Source organism: Amia ocellicauda, chromosome 22 (genome assembly GCF_036373705.1).
Source record: "Amia ocellicauda isolate fAmiCal2 chromosome 22, fAmiCal2.hap1, whole genome shotgun sequence".
NCBI lineage: Eukaryota > Metazoa > Chordata > Actinopteri > Amiiformes > Amiidae > Amia > Amia ocellicauda.
This window is the reverse complement of record NC_089871.1, coordinates 3,299,485-3,313,825: the sequence shown is the minus strand read 5'-3', so window position 1 is coordinate 3,313,825 and position 14,341 is coordinate 3,299,485. Positions and strand designations below refer to the sequence as shown.

The window sequence follows — 14,341 nt, the reverse complement described above, 5'->3', positions numbered from 1 at the left end:
ACAAACCTGTTTATTATACATCCATCTAAATCTATATATTATTGTTTAAATGAATCCACTCTCGTTTCCCCAGCTGCTTTCTATCAATCTCCATCTCTGCCCCCAGCTTCCTCCTCATCTGATAACCAGATCAAACACTTATATCCACATAGCCAATTTCAGATCTTCTGCTGAGGATTGCAAACAAGTTGTGGAATTAATGTGAAAAACATGTTTATAAAAGAAATCTAGTAAATCTATGCAATATCACAGAACACATCTAATTAAAATGAAATCAGAAGCATGTCTGTTTACGATTACAATCACCCTGGGAGTTGCAACAGTTTTTACGAAGGCAGGATGATGTTACATCACTGCTCAGATGAAGAGGAGAGCCGTGCAGCAGAATGAGTATAAAGGCCACCCCAGGTCGGGGACACGGAGACGCAGCGTCTCGCAGGACAGTGAGATCTGAATATACATGAAGCTGACGCATCGATATACCGCAGTAAACAACCGCAAGAGCCTGGGAATAATCAGCACAACACGCGCTGTTCTTTTTAAATGTCACATTTAATGAGTTTTCACCACTGTACTTCAAATCTACATTTTCAGAAAGTGACCGGCAAATGCTTCTTTCTGTATTTATGTTTCTTTCTTTGCCACACAAAGTTAAACCTCTGAGGATCCTTTATCTTTCATTGTCTTTTTTCTCTCTCCTCTCTTCGGTTTTCTGGTTGACGCAAGCAGTATTTTTTATCATTTTGTAAAATTTATTTAAATAACTTCACTTCTTGGTATAAACTTCAAATGTCTTAGAAAAAACCTTCAACAGCATAAGTACCAGTTTCCTGCCACACACAGTTCATAGTATACATCGAGTTAGTCTCTTTCACAGCAATCTTTGTGTTTGCGTGTTGGTTTTTGAGTTTGGTTCACTTTTTTTGTACTTAATTCGAGTTTAAAACCTCTCCAAGAAAAGTTCTCCAAACAGCCTCTTTGCTCAGGTCACACAAGGGCGAAAAGATCGTCTCTAAACACAACAGATAGGAATTATAGTTACTTCTAACAGTCAGGAATCCATGACCACGTCTGGGTAATTTTGCTCATATTTTTCAATACAGCAATCTGATGGTTTAGTTTCGTATTCAATAATAGTCAGCGTACAGGTGAAAGAAGAAAAAAAAAAAAAAAAAAAAAAGGAAGAAAGAAAAAAAAAAAGTCTTTGATTTTTTGTTTTTGTCTTAAATATAAAAGCTGGAAGGGACATTCAAGTTTTAAATCTCCACATTAAATTAAAAAAAACAGTGGAGGTAAACAACCAAGTTATTAAGCTCAGGAGGTAGAGACCAACATTGTGATTCCATTATATACATATACACACAATAGTTCAGTGTTTCTTCTAAAGCAGGAGAAATTAAAAAGAATTAATAATATTAATAAAATAGAATAATTATAAAACAAAGCAAAAAAAAAAAAAAACTAAAATCAAAGTAAATGCTTGTTTCTACTGTGACTCACACTTCCACAGCTCTGTCATAAAAGACACCAGACACAATTAACATAATTGGTTATGTGTGTTTTTTTGTCTTTTTTTTTTTTTTTTTTACACTGCTTAGTGCAGGGAAAAAAAGAAAGAAAAAAATATAGATCTATAAGTCACAAAAATAAAATTAAATTCACAGCCCTAAAAAAATGTGCAGGCTAGTTCAACTTCTATACAGCAGTACGGTTTAAGGATACTTTTTTTTCAGGTTTTTACATTTTTATTTAAATCTATGCATTATTAACTTATTTACATTATAATCTGTGGATCATATGAGAATGCATGCCATAGAATGTTTATAAATCAATTTAAAAACAAAACAAAATTAAAAAATATATTAAATAATTTGATTTAGAGGGTTATGGAGTAGGTGTAGAGGATGCGTATATGCATGTATGTATTATGTATATGCATGTATGTATGTATGAAACACTGTCTGTACACACTGGGAAGAGAACTGAAAGTATATAGATATTTTTCTAGTTATAAATAAACCCCAAATCTTTCACTCTACTCATAAAGGTTTCTTTTTTGTTTCCCCAAGAATAAAATTAAATTAAAAGCTCACAGCACTGCTATAGTTTCTACGCAGAAGAAAAATTAAATCAACAGCAGGTGGCGCCGTCTCTCTGCAGTGCCAGTCCCTGCTGGTTGTGTCGACACGGTTGGTCACAACGATGAACCCTATGCCTTCAGTCAAGTTCAGGAAATGCGACAGAGATCCCAGGAATGGCTCAGCAACACCCCACCCCCTCCTCGTTAGCTTCTCTACCCCTCCACTTCTCAAAGTACATTGAGATTGCTAGCCTCTCTCTCTTATAACACACAGAAATCCATTCATCTGGCTGGCTTTGCCACCACATGATTATCATCTACCATATCTACAACTGCATATGTGGGTATATACACGGAAGGCCGGTCAATTCAAACTGAACAGAGGAACGGCTGCGTGGAGCAGTGCATTCTGGTTCACTCGCAAATGGAAATCTGGGGAAACTGCCACCAGGCTGAATATTGTCCTCTGCAATTCAGAGCAGCGGTGATGTCGTTCCAGGCATGTAAGGCATCAGGGACAGAAAGGATGGTCACAGTGAGCCCCTCTCTCGTCGGCGTCGTCCATGGGAATTGTTGTACGCAGGCCCAATTGTATGTGAACCACACTGATTACTCCACAGAGCCGTTTTTCCAACGCAGTTTGAAGAGGTCACCCTGTATATTCACACACCCTGTACATACGAGTAGATATTGGTACCAACACAAAGGCACTGCCCTGCCAGGAGCTCCCAGAAAATGACACTCGTCGAGCCTCTGCTAGTTCAGTCTCTTCCTCAGTAAGCACCTTTCTCAAATGCCAATAGTGCCTCCTTATACAGCAATACCCCTTTCTGCGAAATTTAGTTTCTGTGTCGACGATTATTCAGGGAACAGACTTTTTTGTCGTCGTCTACGGACTAAGTTTTCCGCCCAATTTTATTTAGCCCACTGTTTCTCTGGCAGGAAAGAGAACGTCGGCCGAAAAAAAGACTTGTGTCGTCTCCTCTCCCTCTGAAAAGAAACGACCCAGAATAATAGGGCTACTCCTTTAAGTACAAAGATGGAAGTACCTGAAGATTTGACGCACACCGGAGAATTGCTGTATATGGTTTCAGGAAAAGAATGAACTCCCACAAACAAAAGGCACCCCCACCACTTTTCATTTTTTTGTATAAATGCCCCTCAAATACATCCATGCCAAACCTATGGGCATCCAAGAATGGTCATCCAATGTGTGCCAACAGAAAACCCACTTTAGTTTGACATCAGACCTTGGAGGCACAACTCTTGTCCCGGTGGGCCATATTGGTTTGGCTTTTAAACGCCTCTTTAAAGCAGCATTAGCTGGAGACCTGGGAGAGGAAGCTGGGTGCCGTGATCAAATTATGCCACAGAGAGTGTGGATGGAAGGAAGACCAGAAGAGGGTGCAGAGTGGCCCTCGAGGACGAGAGTGGTGCGGTTCTGCTCTGCCGTAACGCACTGTTTCCCACCGCAGAGACCACGAGCGAGTCTGGGTGTCTCCTGGCAGGACAGCGTGTAGATTTCGGTGTTTGAGGCACAGCATTGCAATCTGGTAAAAGGCTGGCCAGTTCAGTGCAGCTGTCATTAAAACTTCATTCTTATTAGCCTCCATTCCCTATACAAACAACACTTTGTTTTATTTCCCCTCTTATGAAATCCACTTTTTGAACCCCTCAGCACGCAGCAATGCCCCAAAATACAGATGCACCCGTCAGACTTGAATGTATTCCAAAAGGGTTCATTTTCATACAGCGCGCCCCATCACTCGGAAGAGCAATGATCATCGACCACTCCCCTTCCTCCCTTCCACAAAGGGATGAAACTGTATAACAGCGAATAAAATCTAAAATAAGAATTGCCCAGTTACTACATTCACAAAATAAAGGGGATTTGTGAGAGGGCTGATTATTACACGTCAATTAGATTTCTGCAATAAGAATAAATAAAATCTCAACTAACTATGTATGGCTCTTCATGGAGTAATAACTGAAGGGCTATAATTCGTGGCATTTCAATTTAGTCTTCGATGTCATGGTTAAGATTTGCAGTGCTTTGCAGGTGGTTTATAATTAGTTTAACACAGCTTTAAAAATACATTCAAGTTAGGAAACGGTGCCGCTTATTTCCACATCACTGCGTGCACCGTGGATGTGCTTGTGAAATACATACGTGTATTTTTACATCTGTATACAGACACAGACACACACAGATTTCTCCTGCCCCCCCACCTTCATTCCCCCCACCCCCACCCAGATAAGCAGTGGTTGATCATTTAAAACTTCATTAGTAAAATTACAGTACACACATGATAAAAACTGCAGAAAGTAAAATAAAATTGCTAGTCCTAGACTCCAGTGAAATGCTACGTTGTTTTGATGTCTGCCTTCAGTAGTCGGGTGTCCGTCCAGAGCTACTCCCAGACCAGCGGAGACGGGGGCATCTCGGAGGGCTGGGCCACTGTGGAGCTGCACGGGAAACAGACGGCAGGCTTAGGGACACGGCCGACAAAAAGCCTTTTTCATTCAGGCCTGCACTTTTATGGAATGTGTCGCTCTCATCCCCCACTAGGTCAAATGCCCTGGTTTCAGATTTATCCTGACACACAGTACCCACTCATCACATAACGACTGTCCTCCATTTACACCCTCGCGTCCTCAACCCGACGTGCCCGACCGCGAGTCCGTGCTGAGGCCTGAGTCTGGCTCCTGCCGAGCAGTGAAAGCTGACAGAGCACTGACGATCCCTGGCTCATCTATGAAACCCTGTGATGTGTGTGGACAGAGGTCACTCTGTAGAAGCGTATACTGAATAAAAACAAACGCAACACGTAAAGTGTTGGTCCCATGTTTCATTAGCTATCCCTGAAATTTCCCACACACACAAAAAGCTTCTCTCTCAACTTTTATGCACATCCCCTATATTTATCTTTAGTGTAGCAGTGCCCCATTTCCAAAAACCACCACTGGTGTATGTTTCACACCTGCCACAGCAGCGAAGGAGCGGCACTTGTGAGCACCGGGACCTGTGTGCGCTGCTGCACAGAAAGCAGAGTGGATTAGTGTTTTAAAATACTGCGGTGGGTTGAGATGCGCCTGACGGAGGGCTGTACCTGATAAAGCTTTTGAAAGCAGCAGACTGGGGGTTGATGCAGAGTGGCACCCGGTTTCCTTTCTGCTGCTCCAGAATGAACTGGTGAATGATCTCTGTGGGGGAAAAACAAAAGAAAACGGCACATCCTGGTCATTAGCAGCTCACACTTTATCCCCGGCTTGTTTTCTAGTGCAGTTCAGTCCGTCTGTGGGGTCACTCGTGTGTGGCCTTTGTATCTGGTGCAAACGTAAAACGGCAAGGTGTTTCACAAGGTTTCACATCGCCTGCACTGCCTTCCAACTCAGCCAAGGCCCAGCATCCCAAATTCCCAAATCCAGACGTTAGGGGACTGCGTACATCATTAATTTGATGGGGCTTGAACTCGCCCCATCAGGGAAATAAGATTAAAAAAAAAAAAATAGATTGCTAAAGCAGGGCGCTAGAAACTTCCAAAGGTTACATAAAGCATTTAAAGTTGACGAGCTGTTAACTAAATACAGGCTGGGATAATCCTTAAGTGGAAATAATCGGGAGGAAGGCAAGGTTATTTTTGGCAGGCTCCAAGGTAAGCCTGCATTGAGTCGACAGCACTTCTAATAAGTGCTGACAGTACAGGCAACGCTGACCTGGAATTCGACCAAAGAGGAAAAATAAAATAAAATAGAGAGCAAAAACCTGGCTTGGGAATATAACTAACATGTTGAAGACTAATAGTGATTTGGAGGCTTTGCAGCCCAGCTTTTATGTTGGCAGTTTCTGTATTCCTCAGGTTCACCTCTTTGTTGAGTGGTTTGCCTTTGGTTTTAAGAGGAGACTTTGCAATGAGATGAAAACCAAATCGCAGCACATCTACTCTGGTCAACAGCACCCCCCACCAGCGGGTGCAGCTGTGCCCGGCCGCTCACCTTTGACCTGCCGCACGGAGGTGAGGTTCTTCTCGAAGCTGTCGTCGAACTTGGGGTTGGTGACGGGTTCGAAGTCACTGGTGTAGACGCGGCCGGAGGAGGTGGTGTAGCAGCACTTGCACATGCAGGTGTGGTAGCGCAGCCGGCCCTCGTCCAGGTAAGGATGAGCCAGAGCGTCCTTTGCCGAGATCCGTTTCGACTGCAGAGACAACCCGGCCGCGCTCGTTACCTCACAGAAACACGATGCATTCGATTTTAAATTCCCACTTTATGTAAGCTCCTCAACCTCTGTTTAACTCCCCAGACAACAGGCCATGCAGTGCAGGGTAGCAGCCACTAGGGGGACCTCTGACAGTCCCAGTCATGACTGATGGATCTCCTTGCAGCTTCAGACAGGGCGAAACAGGAAGAGTCTGAGCCAGGGAGTACTGCACGGCTCCGGCTCTGAACTCCGGGGGTTCGATTGTTTGCCTGTGTGTCCCTGTGATTTGTATACATACCTATTTACTTCTGCAAGGAGGACCTATAAATACAATTTAATTATGACAACCTCCTTGTTGATACTGAAGTAAATTACAGCCATCAAGCGCAAGACATAAATCTTGCAGGGGCACTGGGAGAAGCTTTATAGACAATTTTTCCTTTCGAGGGCCCGTGCATTTATTTGGGCTCAGTCCTGAGTGGAAACCATTGTAGTAACAGACAGGCATCATATATCTCTGCGCAATTCATTTTCAAACCATATTTCTTAATCTGAAACAATGGCCACTTCATTTCGAGTGGTCCTTTGAGCTCACACTTGCATCAGCAGGTTTTTAGTTCCCGAAGAAACGCATGAAGAGAATTCTGAACCCCCCCGGGCCTGGCCCACCGTTACCAAAAAGAGGAACGGAAAGTAGAAAGAGCCTAGCTAGCACGTAGTCCTTAGAAAATCGACTTGGTCCCTGAGGCAAATACAGAGTCTGCAGTTATACAGACAGTGCAGTTAAATGCCTCTTAAAATATATTAATAACCAATTAAAACATTTAATAAACAGGAATGGACACATACGTAGCGCGTTTGAAACTTATTCCGATGAGCATTAAAGCCCAGTAATCCTTTCCTTAATCAAACAACAGGCACAGATAATTAGAGAGATAACTGCATCAGCCTGACGGGAGGGTGGGCCCACATTTGCGCCTGTAAGTGTGTGCCAGTGTGCGGTGAATGAAGGGACATCTTTATTTACAGGGCAACGTGGACTACAACAGCACTGGCCTGCATGCCTCTCGGGCGGCTGAATACAGCCTGCTTCCTCACTCCTGGAACATAGAAAGATTTACCTAGTGTAACATTCCCCATCACATCCCATTATTTTTAACAAGGTGCAACTAGAGAGTTACACAGCGATGTGGAAGAGGGAATGCAAGTGAAAGCGCATGTTTATTAGCTCAAATCAGCACAGATAACGAGCAGGTGAGAACTACGGGGGAAGCCCTAGAAAACAGACAGCAAATACAAAAAAAAACTGATGTGGAACAGGTAGCAGAAGATAGTTGCTTTTTAGATGTGCTTTTTTCCATTCCCCTCCAAACCCCCGAATGCTTCAACGTCGCACTCACCGGGTCAAACACCAGCATCCTGCACAGCAGGTGAACGGCCTCATGGGTGGCTTGGCTCGACAGAGTGTACAGGACAGGAAGAGATGGCTGTGGAGACAGGAAGGGCAGAGAGTAAGTTCCCCACAAGCAGCACAGAGGCCACAGATGCGGGAGGAGGGGACACTCATTTCAGAGGAGTGTTTTAAAAGGCAGGCCGCCATTTCCGTGCTGCTTCAGAGACCAGAGCTTCAGTGACTTCGCGTTTTGTTGACGTGCGGAGATGGGAAGAGTCCTAAGATATTATGGTGTCAGAGACAAAATTATCCATAATCCATAGCTCACCCCCTAAAAAAACCCATCTCATCTTGCTTAATAAAACCAGAACCCACTCTGCCATTGTAATTCCTCCTATTAAGCTACGAACAGTAATAGCCCAAACCAGATGATTCAGTCATCAGAAGAAAAAAAAGAACAGGCCAAAAAGATAATCACTAGAGCAAGTTTGGATATAATGGCACTTTGTTTCGGCTTTTCAGCTGTTTATTTGTTTAATTTCTGGGCTGTGCAGAGGAAGTGCGTCTCGGCGATGGCGACCACGCTGCACTCGCTCTACAGCGCATTAACCCTGGATTAGCAGGCCGCTCTTCACTCTTAACAGCTGAGGGAAGCGCCCCCCGCCCCTGATAACAATTACACTGACAATGACTCAGGAAGGACAGGGTGGGAGCTTGGGGGGAGCACTGCTTTAAAAATAAAAACAATAAAATAAAATCCATTTGGACACAAGGATCAATCATCCTTTTTGCAATACGAGCAAAGACAAAAGTTTTGCATCATTATTTAAATTATTATAGTCATTCTGTTATATAATTGTTAGCGTCGTTATTTTAAAAAGCTAATTTTAAAACACGCGCAGAAGGGATTACTCTTGGACACACTGTATGCAAAGGCCTCATGTGACATCACTGGAAAACTGAAGTTGAATGCTAGAGTAGCCATCAATGATGCCCTTTCTGGCTGTGGCAGCTGTCCCCTCGTTCCTGCCCACTCGGTCATAAGTGCTGTTCTGTGGCAGCGTGCATGAGCTCATTCAGCAGCAGTTTATCAGGCTCTACACTGTCTCTCTCATTTACCAAAGCCCGTACCAAGCTGCATTACATTTTCCCATTCCGGCATTGGATATTTATACCATTCCTGTCATATTGAGAATTCCCTTTGTAGTTATGAATTTGTTTGTTTCCTTATGGGTGTGGACCAGAGCCAACCCTCTCGAGCCGTCAATTCATTATTAGCTTATTTTCCCGAATGTTGTTTAATAAACATCTTCTTAAGCTGGCATCAGATTGCCACGATAAGAGGTTTGAAAGCAGGTGAATAATTTAAGACGATAGTGACTGGCACATCGGGATTGCTCTGCTGTTGAGATTAATGGAGATCAAAGCGTCCGGATGAGGACTGGCAGCTGAAATCGAGTACACAGTGACATCCAGCATGCCCCAAAAAAACGGAATAATATAAAATTGTAGAAACATCAGCACTTTGACTATAAGCATCCGATTACTGCAGATGCAAACACAGTGTGTGACCAGTCCCAGTTTCCTGTGTGGTGTTTAGCAATGTATGCATGACCTACATACAAAATCAAACAAAAACCTAAAAATGAAAAAACCTTCTGCAGTCCTGCTCCCACACCTCTTCTCAACAGCGAGTTTCATGATTAAGATGCCTAGCAGCACCCGCCTCATGTGGACGACCTAGGAGGCCAAACCCAGCTCTGCCTGAGTAGCAAGAGAACAATAGCGTTTGTTCATTTGGTGTCGAGTCTTATCACCCAGGCCCGCTGAGGAAACCGAGTAATCATTATTTAACCACAGAGCACGTCTCCGCCAAATGCATCACCATGCTCTCACACGCTTCTTCTCAGAGACACACTGAGTCACGCGTGTGGTCTGTAGCTGCACATAGAGAAAGAGAAAGAGAGAAGGAGAGAGAGAACCCCTGCTCCTATCAGATTCATTTTGGACGTTTCAGTTTATTGCTCTTGGGTGATGGCTTCCAAGAAATGTGTAAAAACTATAAAAACATAACCCATAACTATACTTTTGGGTTTTACTTTTTAGTTATACTTGATTCAGTCATGAGAACACGAGCAAATCATTTATTTTAAGGGGATGGTCTGCAATTTCTATTTAAATCCCACTCATCAATCCTACATAAACTATATTCACAGAGGCGCAGAGCGGAGGTGGGTGGCACCGGTACACGAGTGACCTCACAAGCCCACACCAGGCAGATGAGTCTTTTAAAACAGACTGGAATTCAGAGGTCAGGTTAATCAGTAAATCATGCAGCAAACTCCGATCTGAAGGAACCATGTGAAAACCCAAATCTAGGCTACTGAACAGCATGAGACTGCTGTTGTAAAGCCACATGTTAAGAATTTGGTCACTCACAGCCCACAGCTGCCCCCCACACCCCTCGGTTGCAGCTCTGTGCCGAAGGGACAGAACGCTCTGTACAAAAGCAGTCCACAAAATAAATAATACAAAAAAAAGTCAGGGTCATTAATCGAGAAGCTGTATTATTTTCTCGCTCGGACAGCTTAAGTGAAAGTAAATTTGTGCGCAGGCATCCTGTTTCAACAGAAAATAATGGTTGCACTTAGTGATCCTCTCGGAGATGGGCTTTCACAGCGTCTCAGCCCTTCTGTCGTCTCCACTTCCCACACTAATTCAACTGAGTGGTGCCCGGCAAAGGGCAGTGCGCTGCCTGGATGCCACGGTGCGGTAAATATTAGCTTTCTGCAGCCCTACGTTGAGAACGAACATGCGTATTCAAAACACCCTTTAAATCCTTTCATGGGCAACAGGACAATAACATGACGTGTGTGTGTGTGTGTGTGTGTGTGTGTGACAAAATTAACTTATTTGTGCTCACAATGCATTTTACGCCAGTCTCATCCAAGTACCTGGCTGTACACAGAAGAGGGGAGCTCAGCACCGGGGTGGGACGCGGCACCCAACTGGGCAGCTAACCCCGGGCAAGATCAATCACTTTGGTCAAAGTAGGGGTCTAAACTGCTCTGAAAAGGAGGACCTCTGTATTGCAGAAAGAGCTGCTACGCGATCGTGACATTATATAATTACAGCTCAGGCTAAGATCACGGCACACTTCGCAGAGAGGAGGAGAGTGGAAGAGCCGTGCTGAGTGGGAAAACAAGACTGAAATCAATAGACCCGCACAGACAGACCAGTCCAGCGCACACCTTGCCAGGACACAGGGCATCACGTGAGGTTGCCATAGAAATAACAGGCCCCGCCACCACGTTTTTTCACTTTGGGTTCTCTGCCCTCAGAGGCCAGCACTATTTTCTTTATATGGATATTTTGCTTGAGTTGTTTCAATAAATATTTTAGAAGAGCCAGGACTTGAAAACCATACATGTTCTGTATCAGCATTTATAATACTCACTGGATAAAAAAAAAATCTAAAAACAAATAACGCTCAAAACTAAACGACAAAAAAAAACGGTATTGATTCTGGGACTCTGTTGGCAAGCACTGACCACTGAGAGGAGGACAAACAATAAATACAAAATGTATTACGCTTATTATAATGACCTTGCAAATGTGTCCTCTCAGTCCTGTTTTATCAAGAGGGCTGGATGCACTGCTGAATTAGGATGCTGTGCTGCTGTTACCTGGATACAGGATAAACAAGCAAGTAGGGTCTAGAAGCAGTTAATGCAGTAAGGAACAGGGTCCCACTACAACTCTGCACTGTTGTCCATGCATGTGCACGCACACACACACACAATCATACAAACAAACACTAATAAAACCTACACATTCCCACACATACTACACAGGCAAATGCCACCCGCCCCTTAAAGCACATGCATGCATACTCATATTTATGACCCACAGTACACACACACACACACGCACACGCACACACTCTCTCACACTTGCCGAGTTCACGTTTCAGCTGCTCTAGTTGGCACTAGCGGGTCTGCTTGTGCTTTGTTTGTTTTGTTTATTTTGATCGCCGGTTCGCTTAGCAGCACAAAGGGGAGGTGAACACCAGGTTCAGCGATAGAAAGCACGGTGCATTTCGGGAGCAGCATCACGTCACCGCCGTATGATGAAGCAAGTGAGAGGGCAATTGGCAATATACAATAGATGCAATATACTGTAGGTTTTTCTTTATTTTTATTTGATATAATCTCCAAAGACTTTTCCAAATAACACACATCTTAAGTTAAAATGTGCAGAAGAGATTTCTAAATTGATCTCCGGATTCTACAGAGAAAAGTTCTATTCAGGAAGGCAAGAATAACAACAGGTGGAAGAAGGCCAGTTTTGTTGGGAGAAGGACAGACAATGGATTGGAAGTGTGGGACACCCGAATAAATCTAACGGGTAAAGGCCTCTACTTGGAGCACAGACACACTGCAGAGATTGACGACAAACTGTGATCAGGGTTCCCTCCAGGGATGGCACAAAGTTGGTGAGGCATTGCCAAGGATGTAGGTGGACTTGAAGTTGGCTCGGATCTCCTTGGCTTTCCACGCAACAGTGACTTTCAGAATTATCCCCAGGAGCCTCTATCTCCAGCATCTTTATTAGCAATGTCCCAAACAATCGCAGGATAAGAGGAAAAGCTCTGACGAAGCCTTAGAAATTAGTAAACAAAGCCGGTCTCGAGAAGCTGCGGAGAGAGTTTAACCCATCTTACAGTGCTGATGTGTAAAAAAGTATTTAACATACCGAAATTTGCTTTCAAAACCCGACGGCTCAGACTCAAACAGCAGTTGACGGAGGAGGCAAAGCAGGTAAAGACAGTGAGTGACCGAACTCATCTCAGCACGCTGTGTGGGTATTTGCAAACAAATAGCTAGACGCCAGTCTTGGGAGCTTATGAAAATTGGTGGTGTTAACAAGCAGCTTTTTTCTCTTTTCATTCCCCCTGCTGTTATTCTGAGCAGAAGGGTAAAAGGGCACCTATAGCTCCCTTGAATGAACAGCCACCTGTCTTAGAGGGGAATAACTGTCATTTCAGGTGAGAAGCAGTTACATGAAGTCTCCCCATCTTGACAAGCTAGAGGCCAGGGGCCTCATCTGTAAGACTCACAATGGCCGTGGGTTTGAACACAAGCCTAACTTTAAATGATTAATACCAAAACCACCTGTGCTATTATATAAATCCTAATGCAGACGGTAATGTAATCTGTCTGCGATCATTGATGGCTGGAGGTGTTGATGCTCACAGCCCGGTCCACAAAGGACTTTATTATACGGACGCAAAATCTCTTGTGAATGTGCGGTTGCGCCACAAGTCAGATCAGGTAACACAAGGCTCGTGATCAGGATTAAAGAAGTGGGGAAAAAAAAAAAAAGAAAAATAAGTGTACCAGCACCAAACATGGTGAGCTTTTCAACATGTGGTGAAGACAGCGAAGACAGGGGCACAAGGGTAACTCGGATCTTAAAGGTCTAATTGGTTACCCTTTTTGAAATGAAAAGGCTTTCCATTACTGTTGGTTTAGAAGTTTAGAAGTGTAGATCTGATGGCATGGCATGAATAAATCTAACAGGATGGCATGGCACACACACACACACACACACACACCAGTATACGCAGCATTTCTCTATTTTGTAATATGTATATTTCTATTTGACAAACTTTAAGCATGATATGAACACATATGTTCCAACGTAACGATAATGAAAAGCACTTCCATTTCAGAAAAAAAGCAAGCAATCAGACCTCTAAGGCATCAAGACGGTTTATTTTCATTTATCCATCTTTGATTACGAGGCAAACCGATTTAATATCAATTTTGAACACAAAAAAAAAAACTAGAACATAAATATGTATATAAAAATTGTGATAAAAGTCTTACAGTGGTAATTCTGCACTGTCCAATCCAGGGCAGGCCTAATTAAACCCCTCTGTGTAACTGGGTGAGGGATCGAGTGCTTCTCGCTGTGGTGTGCGTTACTCAGCCCGCCCCGCTTCGTGACAGTAATGCATCTGCACTCCAGACTTCAATCAGCACAGCTGCCCGGCTCCGGCTCCGAGACGCTCACATGTAACAGAGGGAACAAGCCGTTCTAGGGCTTTAGACACACAGGGAGGGTTACGGAAACAAAAAGGCTCCTCTGATGGATTTATGTTAAGTGCATTTCAAAATTAAGAGGTAATGAGATCCCCAGTGGGAGAAAGAAGACAGTATCTTTAAAGTCGGGAACTGGGATGCTCACTTCTCCCACCCCCCTGCTTTTTCTGTTGCTTCTTCTTCGACTACTCCTTTGCAGACCCGGTCTCGAGAGGACACCGTTATCTTGTTCAAACCTTGAACTTTCCTCTCCAGTTCCCCATTGTTTACACAAGCCTAACTCGCTGGTTTAAATCCCAGGCCCTGTATTGAGCCTTCTGTGCACTCCTATCTCTCATCTCGCTCTGCTCTTCACCTCAGTGAAAAAAAAAAAAAAATTAAAAGAGTGGCTGACAAGCTGTATCTGGGCAGCTGCACTCCCTGATTATTACCCTTTCACTTCTTCCCTAGAAATACACTGCCTTTCATCTCCAACCCCCCCTTCCTTCCGCACTTCACTCCGGCTTTAACCCTTCCACCCCTGGAACTGTCTGTCACAGATACTTCCAGTGTGCACGTTCTGT

The 14,341-nt window shown here is 43.8% G+C and overlaps 1 protein-coding gene across 1 annotated transcript in view; it reads right to left on the bottom strand.

Annotated features, from left to right (window-relative positions):
- Positions 1-533: 533 nt before the first annotated feature.
- Positions 534-14,341, bottom strand: part of nlk2 (nemo-like kinase, type 2) — a 60,394-nt gene continuing 46,586 nt past the window's right edge. The window contains exons 8-11 of the mRNA XM_066696388.1: positions 7,679-7,765; positions 6,077-6,275; positions 5,191-5,284; positions 534-4,546 (exon numbers count right to left, since the gene is read on the bottom strand). Of these exons, the coding sequence (XP_066552485.1) occupies positions 4,492-4,546; positions 5,191-5,284; positions 6,077-6,275; positions 7,679-7,765 (435 nt within the window). The 3' untranslated portion in view covers positions 534-4,491. The remainder of the gene's footprint in view (positions 4,547-5,190; positions 5,285-6,076; positions 6,276-7,678; positions 7,766-14,341) is intronic.